The sequence below is a fragment of the Neoarius graeffei genome, chromosome 9 (genome assembly GCF_027579695.1).
Source record: "Neoarius graeffei isolate fNeoGra1 chromosome 9, fNeoGra1.pri, whole genome shotgun sequence".
NCBI lineage: Eukaryota > Metazoa > Chordata > Actinopteri > Siluriformes > Ariidae > Neoarius > Neoarius graeffei.
Window position 1 is genome coordinate 72,020,642 of NC_083577.1, and position 23,838 is coordinate 72,044,479.

Below are 23,838 nucleotides of genomic sequence, written 5' to 3' on the forward strand. Positions count from 1 at the left end.
GAGGCTGTGATAGACAAGCATCCGATCCAGGTTATATCTTCGCACACCATGCACATGCATTCACACACTCATTCAGATGTAATGGCATGTTTTCAGGAGGCAGGAAGAAACCAGAGAACCCACACTGACATGGGGAGAACATACGCAGAAGCCCTACCCAGAAAGTAACCCGAGCTCAGGATTGAATCGGGGACCGCTTCAGCAACGCTACATGTTGCAAAGACAAACACGTGCACACTACATCAAGGAAATTAGCTCATGTATATCAAAACGCCACAAGATTTAGGACATGTTTTATTCTCAAACTGTAGATGCATTTCAGGTTGGAACCATTTAAATGTAAGTGTTTTTGAGATCCAATTTCTAGTGAATTTGTGTTACAGCTTGGAACGTACAGCGCTGCTGTTGGCTGATCAGCTGAACGCACAACAAGCGATAGTGATTGCTGAGACGCTGGAGGAGATGCAGAGCCGAAACTTTCAACTCATTAATAAGTAAGACTTTCATCCTTGATTTTCCTGTCTTTATGGAAAGAAGTGATTCATGGTCTCTGTTCTGTAACGTTCTTACCGTCAAATACTTTTTATTCCATATTTTGTTGCTTTTATATTTTTTGTGGGTTTTGTTTTCAAGTAGTTTTAATTTCATCCTCGGTTGGTTCAGCAACACGCTCCGTCATTTTGTTTTTCTCTACTCACGGTATATGAGCTGATATCCTAGTAGTAGAGTAGCCAATCAGAGCGCACGATTGCTCATATCTAGTGAATGTGGATAGAATAATAACTCATTATATTGAGACACAGGTGGTTAAGCCATGGATTATTTATCCTGTATAGATGTGTGTTGATTTATTGTGGTCGTTTTGTAGGATTGCGTCTGTACTGCACAAGAATCTCGAGGTGTATCGGCCAGTGGAGATTGCAAAGATCATCCAGGCACTTGTTCTGCTGCACTGTCAGAGTCCTGAGCTCTTCTCCAGATTAAGGAGCATCGTGCTCCGGTGAGTCTCATTCAGTTCAAAAGTTGCTTTATTGGCATGACAAATATTAACATGTATTATTATTATTATCTCATCTCATTATCTGTAGCGGCGGCACGGTGGTGTAGTGGTTAGCGCTGTCGCCTCACAGCAAGAAGGTCCTGGGTTCGAGCCCCGGGGCCGGCGAGGGCCTTTCTGTGTGGAGTTTGCATGTTCTCCCCGTGTCCGCGTGGGTTTCCTCCGGGTGCTCCGGTTTCCCCCACAGTCCGAAGACATGCAGGTTAGGTTAACTGGTGACTCTAAATTGACCGTAGGTGTGAGTGTGAATGGTTGTCTGTGTCTATGTGTCAGCCCTGTGATGGCCTGGCGACTTGTCCAGGGTGTACCCCGCCTTTCGCCCGTAGTCAGCTGGGATAGGCTCCAGCTTGCCTGCGACCCTGTAGAAGGATAAAGCGGCTAGAGATAATGAGATTATCTGTAGCCACTTTATCCTGTTCTACAGGGTCGCAGGCAAGCTGGAGCCTATCCCAGCTGACTACGGGCGAAAGGCGGGGTACACCCTGGACAAGTCGCCAGGTCATCACAGGGCTGACACATAGACACAGACAACCATTCACACTCACATTCACACCTACGGTCAATTTAGAGTCACCAGTTAACCTAACCTGCATGTCTTTGGACTGTGGGGGAAACCGGAGCACCCGGAGGAAACCCACGCGGACACGGGGAGAACATGCAAACTCCGCACAGAAAGGCCCTCGCCGGCCATGGGGCTTGAACCCGGACCTTCTTGCTGTGAGGCGACAGTGCTAACCACTACACCACCGTGCCGCCCTTATTATTATTATTATTATTATTATTATTATAAGGGCGATTATAAGGGAGATAAGTTATTACTTCTTCCTAATCCTTTCTGAACATTGTTATTGCCTTGTGGCTACGCTATTCTGTTTGTTTATGACGATGTTTTGATTATTGCATTTTTTTATTTAAATTTTTATTTTTATATCTTTCTTCTTTATTGTTCAGAATAAAGTAATCAATCAAAAAAATTATTATTATTAACCTCAGTGCACTGGATTGATGTGCAATATTGTGAACTAATTGTAAGTTGATGCACAGTTTCAAGAAGCGATGCTATTCTACACTGTTTTAACGACACATATAATTCTTATTTTCACCATAGTTTTAAGCTTTAAAGTGAATGAGTGAATAAGTCAAGAATTGTACGTCCTGCTATATTGTCTATTCATTTGCGTCTGATAGTTTTATTTTTATATTTGATTGTCGTTTGAAAATAAGGCCCATTTTATAAACGCACATGTCCATTTTTTAAATTGTGAAGGTACTGTATCTTTTTTTTTTTTTTAATTCTTTGTATTGGTTTGCTTTGTATTGATTTAAATTTGTTTCACTGCTAACGCTGGTCATGACCAACCAGTCTACATGCATTTTGTAGATTTGGGAAAGGCTTACGACCGTGTCCCCCGGGGACTCTTGTGGGGGGTACTGCGGGAGTATGGGATATTGGGGCCATTGCTACGAGCCATCCGGTCCTTGTACAACCAAAGTGTGAGCTGTGTCCAAATTCTGGGCAGAAAGTCAAACACATTCCCAGTGGGTGTTGGACTCCGCCAAGGCTGCCCCTTGTCGCTGATCCTGTTTGTGATATTCATGGATGGGAACTCAAGGCGAGCTGGGGTGAGGAGGGTGTCTGGTTTGGGAACCTCAGAATTGCATCTCTGCTCTTTGCAGATGATGTGGTTCTGTTGGCTTCTTCAGAGCGTGACCTTCAACAAGCCCTGGGACGGTTTGCAGCCAATAGTGAAGCAGCTGGGATGAGAGTCAGCACCTCCAAGTCTGAGGCCAAGGTTCTTTGCTGGAAAACGGTGGAGTGCTGCTTCCGGGTTGGGAGTGAGTTGCTGTCCCAAGTGAATGAGTTCAAGTATCTCGGGGTCTTGTTCACAAGTGATGGTAAAATGGAGTGTGAGATGGACAGGCGGATTGGGGTGGTGCCAGCAGTAACGTGGGTGTTGTATCGGTCCGTTGTGGTGAAGAGGGAGCTGAGCCGGAAGGCTAAGCTTTTGATTTACCAGTCAATCTACGTTCCAACCCTCACCTATGGTCATGAGCTTTGGGTAGTGATCGAAAGGATGACATCACGGATACAAGTGGCTGAAATGAGCTTTCTCCGTAGGGTGGCTGGACTCACCCTTAGAGATAGGGTGAGGAGCTCAGACATCCGGAGGGATCTCGGAGTAGAGCCGCTGCTCCTTCATGTCGAAAGGAGTCAGCTGAGGTGATTCGGGCATCTGATTAGGAGGCCTCCTGGGCGCCTTCCTTTGGAGGTTTTCCAGGCACGTCCAACTGGGAGGAGACCTCGGGGTAGACCCAGGAACATGCTGGAGAGATAATACATCTCATCTGGCCTGGGAGCGCCTTGGGATCCCCCAGGAGGAACTGGAAAGCGTTGCTGGGGAGAGGGACACCTGGAATACCCTGCTTAGCCTGCTGCCACCGCGACCCGGCTTCGGATAAGCGGAAGAAAATGGATGGATGGATGGATGGATGGATGGATGGATGGATGGATGGATGGATGGATGCTTGCTAACACTGCCATTTATCTACTGTTGCATTTTTGTTTCATACTCCTTAATGACTTTGCTCTTAAACTAGGCGTGTTTTTAATGACCAAAGCATACGCCACTACAGTGGTGCTTGAAAGTTTGTGAACCCTTTAGAATTTTCTATATTTCTGCATAAATATGACCTGAAATATCATCAGATTTTTACAAAAGTCCTAAAAGTAGATAAAGAGAACAGAGTTAAACAAATGAGACTAAATTATTACACTTGGTCATTTATTTATTGAGGAAAATGATCCAATATTACATATCTGTGAGTGGCAAAAGTATATGAACCTTTGCTTTCAGTATCTGGTGTGACCACCTTGTGCAGCAATAACTGCAACTAAACGTTTCCGGTAACTGTTGATCAGTCCTGCACACCGGCTTGGAGCAATTTTAGCCCGTTCCTCCGTACAGAACAGCTTCAACTCTGGGATGTTGGTGGGTTTCGTCACATGAACTGCTCACTTCAGGTCCTTCCACAACATTTCCATTGGATTAAGGTCAGGACTTTGACTTGGCCATTCCAAAACATTAACTTTATTCTTCTTTAACCATTCTTTGGTAGAACGACTTGTGTGCTTAGGGTCGTTGTCTTGCTGCATGACCCACCTTCTCTTGAGATTTAGTTCATGGACAGATGTCCTGACATTTTCCTTTAGAATTTGCTGGTATAATTCAGAATTCATTGTTCCATCAATGATGGCAAGCCATCCTGGCCCAGATGCAGCAAAACAGGCCCAAACCATGATACTATCACCACCATGTTTCACAGATGGGATAAGGTTCTTATGCTGGAATGCAGTGTTTTCCTTTCTCCAAACATAACGCTTCTCATTTAAACCAAAAAGTTCTATTTTGGTCTCATCCGCCCACAAAACATTTTTCCAATAGCCTTCTGGCTTGTCCACGTGATCTTTAGCAAACTGCAGACGATCAGCAATGTTCTTTTTGGAGAGCAGTGGCTTTCTCCTTGCAACCCTGCCATGCACACCATTGTTGTTCAGTGTTCTCCTGATGGTGGACTCATTAACATTAGCCAATGTAAGAGAGGCCTTCAGTTGCTTAGAAGTTACCCTGGGGTCCTTTGTGACCTCACCGACTATTACATGCCTTGCTCTTGGAGTGATCTTTGTTGGTCGACCACTCCGGGGGAGGGTGACACTGGTCTTGAATTTCCTCCATTTGTACACAGTCTGTCTGACTGTGAATTGGTGGAGTCCAAACTCTTTAGAGATGGTTTTGTAACCTTTTCCAGCCTGATGAGCATCAACAACGCTTTTTCTGAGGTCCTCAGAAATCTCCTTTGTTCGTGCCATGATACACTTCCACAAACGCGTGTTGTGAAGATCAGACTTTGATAGATCCCTGTTCTTTAAATAAAACAGGGTGCCCACTCACACCTGATTGTCAACCTATTGATTGAAAACACCTGACTCTAATTTCACCTTCAAATTGACTGCTAATCCTAGAGGTTCACATACTTTTGCCACTCACAGATATGTAATATTGGATCATTTTCCTCAATAAGTAATTGACCAAGTATAATATTTCTGTCTCATTTGTTTAACTGGGTTCTCTTTTATCTATTTTTAGGACTTGTGTGAAAATCTGATGATGTTTTAGGTCATATTTATGCAGAAATATAGATAATTCTAAAGGGTTCACAAACTTTCAAGCACCACTGTATATTGATGAAAGCCAGTGATAAGTGTTTGAGAAGTAGAGAAAGAAACCTGTTATTAAGGTCAACCTCTCTTATTTATTTATTATTTAATTATTTGAATCCCATCAGATTTCTGTCTTTATTAGTTACTTGCAGACCTGTGTGAACATCTACGAGGTGATCATGCTGACCCGGGTGCTCGCCATGCTGCCCTCTGCGCGGATCGAGGAGTCGGTTTTCTCTCGCATCGATGCCGTGTTGCCTCAGTGCAGCCTGATAGCACTAAGTTCCATCACAACGGTCGTCACCAAATGGATGCGAAATGACCCCTCCTACAGCCAGAGCACTCATAGCAGGTATGTGCGTCTGCTCCAGAACCTAAACCGCTATGCACACGAGCGAGTCCATGCAGCCAAGAGACTGGACCTGCTCATGGAGGAGCTTAAATTCATATCAGGGGAATGGTTCGAGGAGATGCTGCTTGAGGAAACAATCGTGGTACTTCAGCGTTTGGCAGATCAGCTCACCTGGATCAACATGCTAGACCTGGTCCTCTTTTTGACCAGGACCACGTATCGCTCTACTTCACTACTGGACCAAATCGCCAGCATAGCCTTGGAGAACATACATAAGGTAGGGTGACTTTTAAATGCTTTTATTTCATAACTGGGCTGTCCATGTTCCTTATTCTATGAATGGCGTTTCAAAGCATTTATAGTTATTAATAAAGGTCTCCAGTTCGATTCCCGGGACCGGCAAGAATAATGTGAGGGGAGTTGAGTGAATAATCAGCACTTTCCCTTCCCTATATATCATAACTGAAGTGCTCTTGAGCAAGACACCTAATCCCCGACTGCTCCCCGGGCGCTGTAGCATAGCTGCCCACTGCTCTGGGTGTGTCTGTGTGTGCTCGTTGCTCACTTGTGTGTACATGCGTGTGTTCACTGCTTCAGATGGGAGGAATTTCACTGCGCTTGAGTACATGTGACGAAGGCTTCTTCTATTATAGAATCATTAGTCATAAGCTTAATCAACTGGTCACTTGAATCTAATGGCTTTAGAATAATACCAGTCAGTCTGGGCAGTAGCATGTTTTCTAATCTAAAGCTCAATAACTTAAGGATAAATAATGCTAACCCGAAGCTGCATTTTTAATAAAGCAAGTGCTGTTAACACAAATGTTCCATATTTACAGTACAGTCGGAGTGCTTTTATTCTTTTATTGAAGAATAAACATTGTAGTGGTGCTAATAAATAAATGACCAGTATGTACTCTTTAATAGGAACACCTGTACACCAGAGGTGGACAGTAACAAAGTACATTTACTTGAGTACTGTACTTAAAGGGGAAGAAAGGGCAATATATACGGTTGCTGATGTGACAAAGTAACGTATTCTTAAGTATTCTATCAAATTTATATACTAGAAAACAACGAAATATCTTGGTAATTGTAAATATAATAGTCGGTACGCTAAACCGCACAAGAGTCGCCATTTTTAAAAGACCGTGACGTCAGCCCTACCCACTGCACTAGGAGAGAAGCGTGTAATTATGGCGTCGGGCGCATCAACTGAAAGCGACAGCTCTGTCGAATCGTACGAAGAGATCCCGCAAGACACACTGCAAGCAGGCTATGGCTTAGAAGGGTACCAGTTTGAACCTAGGAGAGGTACTCTCGACTCCGGTGATGACGAAAGAAGAGAAGAAAGCTCGAACTCGCTTGGTGTTTTTCAGCGGAAACGAGTGAAAAGACACGTCTGGAGGATCATTATGCTTTCCATCGGTCCTGTTATTACACCCGAAAGCAACACACTGTGGCATTGTGTAGCCGATCACTTACAATTCATCCTACTTTCCGATTCACACGTGCTATTCCCAACCTCAATGAGCCAACACAACTGGGCACATACATACGTCATGAGTGTTACGCAGAGAAAATGAACGTGCATTCTGATTGGATAAAATTAATATCATGGCGGGCTGTTCAAACTGCGGAAATAGATTTGCTCGAGCTACTTTCAAAACACTATAACTTTCCAACCTTAGAACAAAAAACTTTTGTAAGTCTTGAATAAGGTTCGTCAATGTGTGTTTTACTGTTATATTTACTCTATATATTGCCCTTTCTTCCCCTTTAAGTACACTTTTTGAGTATCTGTACTTTACTTGAGTATTAATTTTTTTGGAAACTTATGACTTTAACTTCACTACATTTGAAAGACAAATATCGTACTTTTCACTCCACTACATTTCTATCAAGGTCCTCGTTACCATGAAGCAGCTTTGAAAGTTTTTCTTCTCTTTTCTAAAACGTGATTGTTTTTTTCGCAGGTGACACTGAGACAGCCAATCAGTAATCACTAGGGTCAGGTCACGTCCATAGACTGTATAAAATCAAGTTCGATTTCTCAGGAGTGTTATTTGAACACGATCAGTTGATGGCAGAACGAAAGTAGGTGGTTTTTCTGGAGAATGCGCGCCCTCATGGCCATACCTAGAATGCATGTTTCAGTTTTCTGAAAGGATTAAAGATTCGTTTCGTTTTAAACGTTTGCTTTGTTTGCCGAAAACGGAGCACATCACGGCCTACAAAAACTCGCCGTCCAACCTGCGGAAGCATATCGAGGGATATAAACGTTTTATTCCAAGAGGAAGCTTGCAATGAAGTTGTCTGTGCTTTTAGAGCTAGCGATAACGTTGCGAACGTAGCTATGCAGTCTGGTTAGTCAAATGACTTTCTATGGATTTGCCCGCCAAGTTGCTACAGCCTTGTCCACAGCTAACGCTAACACATAGCTAGTTAACTTGGACACTGTTAGTTAGCATGTAAAAACGGAGTTGCGCTAACATGAATAACGTTAACTTTAGCATAATCTTGCCAAATAAACAGAATGTAGAAATCTTTCTTTTCTAGTAGCGTTAGCTACCCAATATGATTTTGAATTTGAAAAAGGTTTGCTAGCATGTCAGGTGGAGCTTCAGCTCTACAGGTTCTACAAACAAGTCAGTAAATCCAGTAGGTTGCTTCAGAGGCATTCGGTATTGGAAGTGTTGTGGCAGTAATACAACAGTGCGCTGACAGAAAATCTCATCTCATTATCTGTAGCCGCTTTGTCCTGTTCTACAGGGTCGCAGGCAAGCTGGAGCCTATCCCAGCTGACTACGGGCGAAAGGCGGGGTACACCCTGGACAAGTCGCCAGGTCATCACAGGGCTGACACATAGACACAGACAACCATTCACACTCACATTCACACCTACGGTCAATTTAGAGTCACCAGTTAACCTAACCTGCATGTCTTTGGACTGTGGGGGGAACCGGAGCACCCGGAGGAAACCCACGCGGACACGGGGAGAACATGCAAACTCCACACAGAAAGGCCCTTGCCGGCCACGGGGCTCGAACCCGGACCTTCTTGCTGTGAGGCGACAGCGCTAACCACTACACCACCGTGCCGCCCCAGCAAGTACTTTAAAGTAAAAATTTGACTGGACAACTTTCACTTGTATCAGAGTAACATTTAACCAGTGGGATCTGTACTTTGACTTAAATAATAAATTTGGGTACTTTGTCCACCTCTGCTGTACACCTACTCATTCATGTAGTCAGGGCTTTCCCTGGAAAAAAATATCAGAGCGGTGCTGCTAATGTGGAGTGCCGGCTGCTAGGGGGGTCCGGGGGCATGCTTCCCTGGAAAATTTTGAAATTGGAGACTTCAAATGATGCATTCTGGTGGCATCTAGGGCTGATTTAGGCACAATTCAACATTATTAAATTTGCTGTTTTTTTTTTTTTTTTTAATCTTGTCAAATATGCAAGGGGCAAAATTTAAAGGGCAAAATTAGATTTGAAATGAAAACACTGGAAACAGTCAATTCAGATAAATACATATATGTTATTTACCGGCGGCACGGTGGTGTAGTGGTTAGCGCTGTCGCCTCACAGCAAGAAGGTCCGGGTTCGAGCCCCGGGGCCGGCGAGGGCCTTTCTGTGTGGAGTTTGCATGTTCTCCCCGTGTCCGCGTGGGTTTCCTCCGGGTGCTCCGGTTTCCCCCACAGTCCAAAGACATGCAGGTTAGGTTAACTGGTGACTCTAAATTGACCGTAGGTGTGAATGTGAGTGTGAATGGTTGTCTGTGTCTATGTGTCAGCCCTGTGATGACCTGGCGACTTGTCCAGGGTGTACCCCGCCTTTCGCCCATAGTCAGCTGGGATAGGCTCCAACTTGCCTGCGACCCTGTAGAAGGATAAAGCGGCTAGAGATAATGAATGAATGAATGAATGAATGTTATTTACCAGCTGGGAGGTCCGTATGGTGAAATACCATGACCGAGGTCTTGAAAGTCCTGACCGAGGCCCTCTGGCCCGAGGTCAGTATTCAAGGCCAAGGTCACGGTATTTCACCATACGGACCGACCTTAAGCTGGTAAATAATACATATTTTTTCTTTACCAAATTCTAACAGAAAACGAGAGCGCCCGAAAGGGAAAACCGAGCCGAGCCGCCATTTTGAATCCTCATTCCCGGCTGTAAGGCAAATTGCTTCCTCCTCGGTATACAAGTGCACTTCCATGGCAGGAAAAAAAACTACATTTTGCCGCCTATGTAGTTCCCTATTTATACAAAATTGAGTCATTCAGGATTCAGCCATGTTTTTGCTCGGCGTTAGCAGCAGTTAGAGGTTTTTAGCTTTCTCCTGAAATGTTTCCTTTTATTTCTTCTTCCTCAGGGTAGTAAAACTCGCTTTCGCTGTGAAGACTGTCGTTATCGCTATCCATGCTGTAAAATTAATGCTATTCTCCTGAGAAATGCTGGGAAAAATTTATAAGATTTTTGATAAAAATCTTATAAAAAAGATAAATATTGACAAAAATTGCTGTGTTTGTTATTGTTGTTGTGAACAAGCGAGTCGCCAGAGGTCCGTAACTGGGGTCCGTACCATAGGATACCGACCCGCTCGCCAGCCAATCAGAGCGCAGGATTTGATGAAAACCACACTGCGAAAAAAATAATTAATTTTATTGCACAACAAAAAAATGCATAATTATTGAACAATATAGCACTCCTCCTTAATTTTACAGTTCCAGGATGTCAGGAACAGAATTGAGGTCAAATCACACAACAGTGACCAACATCTAGTGACCAGCGCGGCACCTAGAACATGGATTTATATATGGTTGCGACTGGCAGTCAGTGGATGCAGCGAAACCCTTTATTTTCACTTCTAGGTTGAGTACCAGTATAGTCTAGACCTATATATTATAATATATATATTATTACTATATATATATATATATATATATATATATATATATATATATATATATATATATATATTATATCTTCCTATTTCTATCGTTATTACTCATTTTCAGAGGGGACTAGGAGATATTTAGGTGCGCAAAATACTCTGCATTGTTCAATTTATGGTATTGGGTTTTTTTTGGGGTGTGCAAGTGACAGCGCGTTGCTGATGTCACACAGTGTGGCAGAGCACCGTGTAGCTGCGCTTTGGGGAAAGCCCTGATGTAGTTATCCAGTCAGTCAATCATGTGGCAGAAGCACAGCGTATAAGGTCATGCAGAGACGGGTGAAGAGCTTCACTTAACGTTCATATCAAACATCAGACTTGGGGGGGGGGATGTGAACTCGGTGACTTGACCGTGGCTTGGTTGTTGCTGCCAGTTGGTCTGGTTTGAGTATTTCAGTAAATGCCGAACTCCTGATTGCAGAAGTCTAGAGTTTGCACAGAATGGTGCAAAAAAAACAAAAAACATCAGTGAGTGGCACTTCTGTGGCTGGAAACACCTTGTTGAGGAGTGAGGTCAGAGGAGAATCTCCGAACGTTTTTGAGCCAAAAGGAAGGTTATAGTATCTCAAATTGCCAGTCTTTACAACCATAGTGAGCAGAGATGCATCCCAAACTTTGAGGTGAAAGACCTACGAGAGCAAACGAGCACATCGTTGTCTAATCTGTTTAGCCAAGAACAGAAATCACTCATACTGGACATTTGAAAATTGGAAATAGACCCAGGGGCTGTTTCTGTCATCTTCAGCTGTGTAAACTCTAGACACTGTTGCATGGAAAAAGTGATGTTGGGTTACAAAATGTTTGAGATCTTTGTAGATCTTTTGTTATTCTAGCCACATTCACTGGATATGAGGAATCACAGGCTCTGATTGGCTACTCTTCTACTAGGATGTCGGCTCATAGACTGTGAGTAGAGAAAAACAAAATGGCAGAGTGCATCAAGTCAGATATATCACTTTATCAAGTATTTAAAATAAACAGAAATAGCTAAAAGAATATAGTCGCGTGTGTCTCCCCCCGCCCAAATATCTCCTGTTCCACACTCCAGCCCAGTTGATGGTGGTAATGCACCTTTAAATTGGTTTGCCAACCAAAAAAACCCTAAAGAAGAAGAAAATGGCGGAGCGTGTTACTGAACCAGCCAAGGACGAAATAAAAGCTCTACTTGAAAACAAAACCACAAAAAAAGGCAACAAAATATGGAAGAAAAGTATTTGATGGCAAGAATATTTTTAAAATTTTTGAATAATAATAATAATTTATTATTATTATTATTATTATAGTTTTTTTTTAAAAACAAATTGCTCTTGTCAGTTCACCGGTTCGTTTACATTCTAAGCGGAAATTATTTTGTCGGACATTTTGTGTAAAGTTTTTATTTATCGAATTTGCAAAAAAAATAAGTAAAAATGCTCTGTTTCTCAAAAGCCAGTGAATGTGGATCGAATAGAACAGTTATTCCACTCAATCTCGTCGTACATGGCTTATAGTCAACTTGGCACTATGTGCCTCGGCTATCAGCTCATATACGACTCAAGTTCGTGGAATAACTGTTAAATATTCAATAAATCTGAAAATGATTTTGTGTATAGTGGATGAATTTTTTTTCTGCATTTATATGCATACATCTTCATTTTTTTAATCCCTTTTAGATTCATTATTCTGCAATTTATATCATTTTGCTCCCATTTGCTGTGCTTAACTACGACTCTCCAAAGGTGGACGAACTGTTTGATGCTTACATTCAACATTTCACTCCAAAAATGAGTGAGTGAGTTCTTTTTTTGAAAACTGGAACCATTTTGACTGTAGAAAATTGACCGAGATTCAGATACTCTCTCATGTCTTATGTTCCCCAGGTTTGTTTGACCCGCACATGTTGGTTCTGTTGGCTTATGTCTTGGCTCTGACCAGCCGGTTCCCAGAGCCTCTGATCAGAGAAATATTCAGAGTGGATTTCCTGGCCAAGCTGGATGCACAGCTCGAGAGTACGTGCGATTTACTAAATGCTTGTTTTCCTTTAACCGGTCAGAAAATTCATAGTGATGTAACTTGGTGTAATTCTGACAAATCAGAAATTAGCATATTAAACTGGTCACATATTCCTTTTATGAATATATAACAATTATTCCATGAAGTCGAATCATACGTGAGCTGATAGCCAACGAGGCACGTAGCACCGAGTTGGCTAAAACCATGTACGACGAGATTAAGTTGAATAGTTGTTTTATTATATCCACGTTCACTGGATTTTGAGAAACGGACCTTTTTTTTTTTTTTTTTCCAAATTCGACAAATAACTTTATATAAAATGTCTGACAAAATCATTTCCGCTTAGGCGGACTTCTTAAAAACCTATCAATGGCGGCACAAAGTGACGTTTGTTTGTTTGTTTGTTTGTTTTTGGGAGAAAGTACCGTCTTGCTGTCGTGCCGAGGTATAGAATAGCTTTAGACATATATATATATTTTTTTTTAACCAACATTCTTTTTTATTGCTTTTATAACAAGACAACAGGAACAGGAAAATACAAAGAAATACATGTCTTGAACGAACATGCCCCCAACCCCACCCCATCACCCGCTCTCCAAATTATTCCAGTTCTTGGTTGGGAATCAGGTTAGTAAGTTTGTCCATTTCAGTTCATTGAATAGGGCAAAACAAAAACGTATTTCTGCCATATTAGGTACCGCAGAGTGCCACTGTTTACATGTCTCTGGGCTCTTCCATTACACGTGACAAATCTGTTCTCCATACATAGCAAATGAACGGGTCCCAGATCTGGTGAAAATTATGTTGTTGATGTTTTATCTCATCTCATCTCATTATCTCTAGCCGCTTTATCCTGTTCTACAGGGTCGCAGGCAAGCTGGAGCCTATCCCAGCTGACTACGGGCGAAAGGCGGGGTACACCCTGGACAAGTCGCCAGGTCATCACAGGGCTGACACATAGACACAGACAACCATTCACACTCACATTCACACCTACGGTCAATTTAGAGTCACCAGTTAACCTAACCTGCATGTCTTTGGACTGTGGGGGAAACCGGAGCACCCGGAGGAAACCCACACGGACACGGGGAGAACATGCAAACTCCACACAGAAAGGCCCTCGCCGGCCACGGGGCTCGAACCCGGACCTTCTTGCTGTGAGGCGACAGTGCTAACCACTACACCACCGTGCCGCCTTGATGTTTTATCGTATATGTAATTTTCTCTAAGGGGAGAGTTGTAGATAGTTCAGACAACCACTTGCTTCCACTTGGCTTTCTAGTGTTTTTCCATGAGAGGGCTATTACTCTCTTTGCCATTAACACACTTAAGTCTACAAACATTCGTTGATATTTTTTAATCTTCAAATTATCTGGATATAAACAACTGTGGGATTAAGGGTATTTGAATCTGTAAAATATTTTGAATACATTGATTGATTTATTTCTTTCTAGAATATTTGTATTTCTACACATTGCCAAATACAATGGAAAAATTTACCTTTTTCCTTCTCACATTTAATACAAATATCAGGTATAGCGCTATTATATCTGTTAAGTTTTTCTGGGGTGATATACGTTCGCATCAACCAATTGTATTGCAGTAATTTCAGGCGGGTGTTCGTAGTTCTCGAGTGTGCTTTAGAACATGCCTCCTCCCATTTTCCTATTGGGATGTCCTCCTGTAGATCCTCTCTCCATGCCCCCAGCCATCGTGCGGAAGTTTCTGTACTTCCGCATGGATTAAAGTTTTCCGTCGTGTGACGGATTTCCGTCAACTGAACTCTCCCAAGGCCAAATGTGAGGTCGGTGCTGATCCGAGGAGAATTAAAATGACGGGTGGTTGGGTAGAGATTGGGTTATAACACTGATGTGTTGCAACACCATCAACTATCAGCAGGGTTTACATTACATTACATTACATTATCTCTAGCCGCTTTATCCTTCTACAGGGTCGCAGGCAAGCTGGAGCCTATCCCAGCTGACTACGGGCGAAAGGCGGGGTACACCCTGGACAAGTCGCCAGGTCATCACAGGGCTGACACATAGACACAGACAACCATTCACACTCACATTCACACCTACGGTCAATTTAGAGTCACCAGTTAACCTAACCTGCATGTCTTTGGACTGTGGGGGAAACCGGAGCACCCGGAGGAAACCCACACGGACACGGGGAGAACATGCAAACTCCACACAGAAAGGCCCTCGCCGGCCACGGGGCTCGAACCCGGACCTTCTTGCTGTGAGGCGACAGTGCTAACCACTACACCACCGTGCCGCCTTGATGTTTTATCGTATATGTAATTTTCTCTAAGGGGAGAGTTGTAGATAGTTCAGACAACCACTTGCTTCCACTTGGCTTTCTAGTGTTTTTCCATGAGAGGGCTATTACTCTCTTTGCCATTAACACACTTAAGTCTACAAACATTCGTTGATATTTTTTAATCTTCAAATTATCTGGATATAAACAACTGTGGGATTAAGGGTATTTGAATCTGTAAAATATTTTGAATACATTGATTGATTTATTTCTTTCTAGAATATTTGTATTTCTACACATTGCCAAATACAATGGAAAAATTTACCTTTTTCCTTCTCACATTTAATACAAATATCAGGTATAGCGCTATTATATCTGTTAAGTTTTTCTGGGGTGATATACGTTCGCATCAACCAATTGTATTGCAGTAATTTCAGGCGGGTGTTCGTAGTTCTCGAGTGTGCTTTAGAACATGCCTCCTCCCATTTTCCTATTGGGATGTCCTCCTGTAGATCCTCTCTCCATGCCCCCAGCCATCGTGCGGAAGTTTCTGTACTTCCGCATGGATTAAAGTTTTCCGTCGTGTGACGGATTTCCGTCAACTGAACTCTCCCAAGGCCAAATGTGAGGTCGGTGCTGATCCGAGGAGAATTAAAATGACGGGTGGTTGGGTAGAGATTGGGTTATAACACTGATGTGTTGCAACACCATCAACTATCAGCAGGGTTTACATTACATTACATTACATTATCTCTAGCCGCTTTATCCTTCTACAGGGTCGCAGGCAAGCTGGAGCCTATCCCAGCTGACTACGGGCGAAAGGCGGGGTACACCCTGGACAAGTCGCCAGGTCATCACAGGGCTGACACATAGACACAGACAACCATTCACACCTACGGTCAATTTTAGAGTCACCAGTTAACCTAACCTGCATGTCTTTGGACTGTGGGGGAAACCGGAACACCCGGAGGAAACCCACACGGACACGGGGAGAACATGCAAACTCCACACAGAAAGGCCCTCGCCGGCCCCGGGGCTCGAACCCAGGACCTTCTTGCTGTGAGGCGACAGCGCTAACCACTACACCACCGTGCCGCCCCAGCAGGGTTTATTTAACTTTTTTGTTTTTGAGCCATGCTTTGTGTCGTTCATTTCCTATGTTTGATCATGTTTAAACGTTCGCTGTCTACGGTGCGGCATTAAAAAAACATGCGCTGTCAAAATTGGCAAAATACATTCCCATTTGCTTGGCGTGCTTGTGCCTGACCATTTCTGTTTTGTATTAAATTAAATCTTGCCAAAATGACGTAGTTCAAACCTGGACATATAGAAATAGAGCATGTTAAAAAAAAAACCCAAAAAATAAACCCCGGAAAGCCCGCTCCTCTGCTTCAGCCAGACTTGAAGACCCGATGGTGCAATGCTTGCAGACTGTCAGAAGTAATTAGACCTAAATTTATAGCTAACAAATCAGCAGACGCCCCAACAATTATTATTTTCGTTAGGCCAATGTGTAAGGTATGTTAGAACCGTGCCTTATAGCCTACGTTATATCACAATTTAAAGGACGTTTGAGGAGTTGGAGGCTGCGAGCGCAATGATGTTCCGACATGCGCTAAACTTTATTCCCTGAAAATCATACACCAGCGTTCAATGCCCCAAACAGCCAAAATGTCTAGAAGACTACGGCTAAATAATAATCATAGCCTACTAAGTTAAATTACGTCAAAACATCTGTTTCTGGCCTATGAAATGATGGAGGAAAATGAGAACGAACACAAAGTAGATAGCAGCCAACTTCACGCGATCTTTTAGGTAACTTAACACTCGTGTTGGCCACAATATTTCTCTTAATAAAATCTTGAATTGTTTTTGAAGTTGTATTCAACACAAAGTAAGGACTAATTTTAATTTTAATTTAAGCGAAGATCCAAACTTTTTTCTATATTGACGTCGAGCATAGAGGAGCATGTCATTCTGCTTTCGGTTTCGGCAGCATGGATGCGCTTTACATGAAAGAAGGCACTGATGTGTCTGCCATCGATAAAGGTGTAAAAAACAAGTGGAGGTGGGCTTGGCTGTACGAAACAGGTGAAAACGGAAAGCCATTTAGTTCATGGTGCAAAAAACTAAACATTCCAGGCGCTTGCATTTGTGTGGTTTGCCACAAAAAAATAATATACGGAAGCAATGGAAAGAAAGTGCAATAAATGGAATATATTAATCCATTAATTAATTGATAATAAAGTTATCAGTTCTAAGTTAACCATTCTCAGAATTTCATCGAAATCCACCCATAAACACCCCCCCCCCGTAAATTTTCAGTCAAATAATTTTTTTTTTGCTTTAATCCATGCTTCCGTCTATCAGGCATTTATACATTTTGGAAATTAAACCTCTCCCTAAACAATTTGTATTCATTAATTTTTCTATGGTAGACATTTCGGGGATGCATAATGTTTTTGATTTTGATGTGTTCTGATGAAATTTCTCAACTGCGGGGTAAGTTAAATTTATCAACTATTTCTTCAAATGTGGCCGCACGGTGGTGTAGTGGTTAGCGCTGTCGCCTCACAGCAAGAAGGTCCTGGGTTCGAGCCCCGGGGCCGGCGAGGGCCTTTCTGTGTGGAGTTTGCATGTTCTCCCCGTGTCCGCGTGGGTTTCCTCCGGGTGCTCCGGTTTCCCCCACAGTCCAAAGACATGCAGGTTAGGTTAACTGGTGACTCTAAATTGACCGTAGGTGTGAATGTGGGTGTGAATGGTTATCTGTGTCTATGTGTCAGCCCTGTGATGACCTGGCGACTTGTCCAGGGTGTACCCCGCCTTTCGCCCGTAGTCAGCTGGGATAGGCTCCAGCTTGCCTGCGACCCTGTAGAAGGATAAAGCGGCTAGAGATAATGAGATGAGATGAGATTTCTTCAAATGTCATCAGCACATTTTGCGAGTTGTAAAGCTCTCCTGTTTTTCCCAGCCCCTTAGTGACCCAAGATTTAAATCCCCCGTCTGTTTTACCTGGAGGGAAGGAGTCGTTTCCCCATATTGGGCCGAAGACAGAGAGAGAGGGCGTTTCTCTCAGATATTTTTTAACTTGATGCCACACTGCCATCATATTTTTCACGAAAGGATTTTCTGTATTCTTTTTAAGGATTTTATTTAGACATTTATTTAATTCTTCCTTTGACATTTCAGTTCTGTAATTTTCAAACTTCTTTGAGCTTTTGAACCAGTCTAAAAAAATTCAACAAATTTTAATGCTTAAAGATGGAGAATGTAAACAAACCGGTGAAACGACAGCAATTTGTGAAAAATGCTATCATAATTCTTGAAAAATAAATATATATTATTTACCAGCTGGGAGGTCCATATTGTGAAATACCGTGACCGAGGTCTTGAAAATACTGACCAAGGCCCCTGGGCCGAGGTCGGTATTTTCAAGGCCGAGGTCATGGTATTTCACAATACGGACCGACCTTAAAGGAACAGTCCACCGTACTTCCATAATGAAATATGCTCTTATCTGAATTGAGACGAGCTGCTCCATACCTATCCGAGCTTTGCGCGACCTCCCAGTCAGTCAGACGCAGTCAGACGCGCTGTCACTCCTGTTAGCAATGTAGCTAGGCTCAGTATGGCCAATGGTATTTTTTGGGGCTGTAGTTAGATGCGACCAAACTCTTCCGCGTTTTTCCTGTTTACATAGGTTTATATGACCAGTGATATGAAACAAGTTCAGTTACACAAATTGAAACGTAGCGATTTTCTATGCTATGGAAAGTCCGCACTATAATGACAGGCGTACTAACACCTTCTGCGCGCTTCGACAGCGCATTGATATCTGAGCTCCGTATCGATGCGCTGCCGAAGCGTGCAGAAGGTGTTAGCACGCCTGTCATTATAGTGCGGACTTTCCATAGCATAGAAAATTGCCACGTTTCAATTTGTGTAACTGAACTTGTTTCATATCACTGGTCATATAAACCTATGTAAACAGGAAAAACGCGGAAGAGTTTGGTCGCATCTAACTACAGCCCCAAAAAATACCATTGGCCATACTGAGCCTAGCTACATTGCTAACAGGAGTGACAGCGCGTCTGACTGCGTCTGACTGACTGGGAGGTCGCGCAAAGTTCGGATAGGTACGGAGCAGCTCGTCTCAATTCAGATAAGAGCATATTTCATTATGGAAGTACGGTGGACTGTTCCTTTAAGCTGGTAAATAATATATTAATTTTTTTCTTTCCCAAATTCTAACAGAAAATGAGAGCATCCGAAAGGGAAACCATATTTAGAACAAACCTGCTACAAGCTCGTCAAAAACCTGTTTGACAAGCTACGTCAGCTCAGAATTTTCCAGAAATAAAAAACTTGATCTAGGCGACACAAAACCAGGCGCTTTCGCTGTAAAATTAATGCTATTATACTGAGAAATGCGAAAATAAATGTTGACAAAAAATTGCTACTACATTTTTGTTGTTGTGAGCGAGCGAGCGAGTCGCCACAGGTCCGTAACCGGGGTCTGGATCGTAGGATTCCGGACTGCTCGCCAGCCAATCAGAGCGCACGATTTGATGGAAACTGGGCCGCAAAAAAATAAAAAAAAAAGATATGTTCTTCCCATCAGATACTTTCATTCCATAATTTTTTTTTTTTTTTTTGTATTTTTTGGGGGATTTGTTTTCGAGTAGAGTTTTTATTTCGTCCTCGGTTGGTTCAGCAACACGCTCTGCCATTTTGTTTCTCTCTACTCACAGTATATGAGCTGATATCCTATTAGTAGAGTATCCAATCAGAGCACGCGATTGCTCATATCCAGTGAATGTGGATTTTATATATATATCCTTTATTTGTTATTGGGAAGTGTCTTGGTGACATTGGTGTTTACATTTATCCAACCTCTGGCTAAAGTGTGTCTCAGAACTCTTCGAGTAGTTTGAGAAATCAGAGTGAAATGTTTTAAATGTATCTTGCCTGCTTGTGATCTTTTGTAATCCCCGTGTGGAAGAGATACTCTGTACCTGATCATTGAAATGACTGGTTGTAAACAGGGCACTTGTTAATATGTCCTATACAACACTAAGTGATGCTCACCTTCCTGTATATTTCCCACCAACAGCGCTCTCAGGTGCTCAGAACATGCGAGTGCGTTCACGCCTGATGCAGTTGAACCGTGCTGTGTATCTCGAGTGCCCGGAGTTCCAGGTGCCCTGGTTCCACGAGCGCTACTGTATGCAGCTCCATAGGAGAGGTGAATAAAGATACAGATCTGCTATTGTAGTGCACCTGTTTTTAGAGCACCACAAGTAAAACAAAAGTTATGTCCAAATTTCCATGATGACTAATAAACTGAATTTTTTTACTTTGTGAAACACACAGATCACAGCTCGGTCAATCTAGCCCAGCAGCAGATCCACAGCATGCTGGAAGAAGTGCTCGGAGGTGTTAACTGTGTCAGAGTTGCAGCGTTGACTCCGTACTTCTACACTGTTGGTGAGTTTAACCTTCAACCACACCACCTTTTCCTGGAGAGTAGTTGGAACGGTTTTCCAATTTTGAATCAATTTTGCAGACTATGAGTGCGTCCTGGATCGCAATCAGCAGCCTGTGCCTTACAGTAAACTGAGTGAATTGCAGATCAGCGAGAATGGCAAGATCCAGTGGGACTCGGGGTCAGAGAAGGAGAGGACAGAGCTACCTCCAGGTGCTCAGCGGTATGTACACTTTTTGGAATTTGCACACTCAGTTGTGGAATGCACAACCAAATGTGAACATTTCCTTTAGGAAAAGGAATAAAACTCAATGAGGCATGCTGTTGGAGGAAAATAATTAGCAACACAGGTGGCATGATACCATTTGCCTTTCTAATAAGTCTCATCTCATCTCATTATCTCTAGCCGCTTTATCCTGTTCTACAGGGTCGCAGGCAAGCTGGAGCCTATCCCAGCTGACTATGGGCGAAAGGCGGGGTACACCCTGGACAAGTCGCCAGGTCATCACAGGGCTGACACATAGACACAGACAACCATTCACACTCACATTCACACCTACGGTCAATTTAGAGTCGCCAGTTAACCTAACCTGCATGTCTTTGGACTGTGGGGGAAACCGGAGCACCCGGAGGAAACCCACACGGACACGGGGAGAACATGCAAACTCCACACAGAAAGGCCCTCGCCGGCCACGGGGCTCGAACCCGGACCTTCTTGCTGTGAGGCGACAGCGCTAACCACTACACCACCAGGCTGCTCTTTCTAATAAGTCAAAGTTTTTATTTATTAATAAACATGACATTGTTTTACAACCCCGATTCCAAAAAAGTTGGGACAAAGTACAAATTGTAAATAAAAACGGAATGCAATAATTTACAAATCTCAAAAACTGATATTGTATTCACAATAGAACATAGACAACATATCAAATGTCGAAAGTGAGACATTTTGAAATTTCATGCCAAATATTGGCTCATTTGAAATTTCATGACAGCAACACATCTCAAAAAAGTTGGGACAGGGGCAATAAGAGGCTGGAAAAGTTAAAGGTACAAAAAAGGAACAGCTGGAGGACCAAATTGCAACTCATTAGGTCAATTGGCAATAGGTCATTAACATGACTGGGTATAAAAAGAGCATCTTGGAGTGGCAGCGGCTCTCAGAAGTAAAGATGGGAAGAGGATCACCAATCCCCCTAATTCTGCGCCGACAAATAGTGGAGCAATATCAGAAAGGAGTTTGACAGTGTAAAATTGCAAAGAGTTTGAACATATCATCATCTACAGTGCATAATATCATCAAAAGATTCAGAGACTCTGGAAGAATCTCTGTGCGTAAGGGTCAAGGCCGGAAAATCATACTAGGTGCCCGTGATCTTCGGGCCCTTACACGGCACTGCATCACATACAGGCATGCTTCTGTATTGGAAATCACAAAATGGGCTCAGGAATATTTCCAGAGAACATTATCTGTGAACACAATTCACCGTGCCATCCGCCGTTGTCAGCTAAAACTCTATAGTTCAAAGAAGAAGCCGTATATAAACATGATCCAGAAGCGCAAACGTCTTCTCTGGGCCAAGGCTCATTTAAAATGGACTGTGGCAAAGTGGAAAACTGTTCTGTGGTCAGACAAATCAAAATTTGAAGTTCTTTATGGAAATCAGGGACGCCGTGTCATTCGGACTAAAGAGGAGAAGGACGACCCAAGTTGTTATCAGCGCTCAGTTCAGAAGCCTGCATCTCTGATGGTATGGGGTTGCATTAGTGCGTGTGGCATGGGCAGCTTACACATCTGGAAAGACACCATCAATGCTGAAAGGGATATCCAGGTTCTAGAGCAACATATGCTCCCATCCAGACGACGTCTCTTTCAGGGAAGACCTTGCATTTTCCTACATGACACTGCCAAACCACATACAGTGGTGCTTGAAAGTTTGTGAACCCTTTAGAATTTTCTGTATTTCTGCATCATCAGATTTTTACACACGTCCTAAAAGTAGATAAAGAGAACCCAGTTAAACAAATGAGACAAAAATATTATACTTGGTCATTTATTTATTGAGGAAAATGATCCAATATTACATATCTGTGAGTGGCAAAAGTATGTGAACCTCTAGGATTAGCAGTTAATTTGAAGGTGAAATTAGAGTCAGGTGTTTTCAATCAATGGGATGACAATCAGGTGTGAGTGGGCACCCTGTTTTGTTTAAAGTACAGGGATCTATCAAAGTCTGATCTTCACAACACGTTTGTGGAAGTCTATCATGGCACGAACAAAGGAGATTTCTGAGGACCTCAGAAAAAGCGTTGTTGATGCTCATCAGGCTGGAAAAGGTTACAAAACCATCTCTAAAGAGTTTGGACTCCACCAATCGACAGTCAGACAGATTGTGTACAAATGGAGGAAATTCAAGACCATTGTTACCCTCCCCAGGAGTGGTCGACCAACAAAATCACTCCAAGAGCAAGGCATGTAATAGTCGGTGAGGTCACAAAGGACCCCAGGGTAACTTCTAAGCAACTGAAGGCCTCTCTCACATTGGCTAATGTTAATGTTCATGAGTCCACCATCAGGAGAACACTGAACAACAATGGTATGCATGGCAGGGTTGCAAGGAGAAAGCCACTGCTTTCCAAAAGAACACTGCTGCTCGTCTGCAGTTTGCTAAAGATCACGTGGACAAGCCAGAAGGCTATTGGAAAAATGTTTTGTGGATGGATGAGACCAAAATAGAGCTTTTTGGTTTAAATGAGAAGTGTTATGTTTGGAGAAAGAAAAACACTGCATTCCAGCATATAAGAACCTTATCCCATCTGTGAAACATGGTGGTGGGAGTATCATGGTTTGGGCCTGTTTTGCTGCATCTGGGCCAGGACGGCTTGCCATCATTGATGGAACAATGAATTCTGAATTATACCAGCGAATTCTAAAGGAAACTGTCAGGACATCTGTCCATGAACTGAATCTCAAGAGAAGGTGGGTCATGCAGCAAGACAATGATCCTAAGCACACAAGCCGTTCTACCAAAGAATGGTTAAAGAAGAATAAAGTTAATGTTTTGGAATGGCCAAGTCAAAGTCCTGACCTTAATCCAATCGAAACGTTGTGGAAGGACCTGAAGCGAGCAGTTCATGTGAGGAAACCCACCAACATCCCAGAGTTGAAGCTGTTCTGTATGGAGGAACGGGCTAAAATTCCTCCAAGCCGGTGTGCAGGACTGATCAACAGTTACCGCAAACGTTTAGTTGCAGTTATTGGTGCACAAGGGGGTCACACCAGATACTGAAAGCAAAGGTTCACATACTTTTGCCACTCACAGATATGTAATATTGGATCATTTTCCTCAATAAATAAATGACCAAGTATAATATTTTTGTCACATTTGTTTAACTGGGTTCTCTTTATCTACTTTTAGGACTTGTGTGAAAATCTGATGATGTTTTAGGTCATATTTATGCAGAAATATAGAAAATTCTAAAGGGTTCACAAACTTTCAAGCACCACTGTACTGC

General features: G+C 42.8%; 1 protein-coding gene across 4 annotated transcripts in view; it reads left to right on the top strand.

Annotated features, from left to right (window-relative positions):
- Positions 1 to 23,838, top strand: part of fastkd1 (FAST kinase domains 1) — an 88,158-nt gene that overhangs the window by 20,346 nt on the left and 43,974 nt on the right. For 3 of the 4 annotated variants that reach the window (XM_060930206.1, XM_060930205.1, XM_060930207.1), the window contains exons 7-14: positions 384 to 494; positions 869 to 1,000; positions 5,419 to 5,905; positions 12,236 to 12,350; positions 12,443 to 12,571; positions 19,951 to 20,082; positions 20,211 to 20,324; positions 20,404 to 20,545. In XM_060930206.1, coding sequence (XP_060786189.1) covers positions 384 to 494; positions 869 to 1,000; positions 5,419 to 5,905; positions 12,236 to 12,350; positions 12,443 to 12,571; positions 19,951 to 20,082; positions 20,211 to 20,324; positions 20,404 to 20,545 — 1,362 coding nt within the window. Of the gene's footprint in view, positions 1 to 383; positions 495 to 868; positions 1,001 to 5,418; positions 5,906 to 12,235; positions 12,351 to 12,442; positions 12,572 to 13,093; positions 13,203 to 19,950; positions 20,083 to 20,210; positions 20,325 to 20,403; positions 20,546 to 23,838 lie in introns of those variants that run through there. The other variant, XM_060930208.1, reaches the window with a different exon arrangement.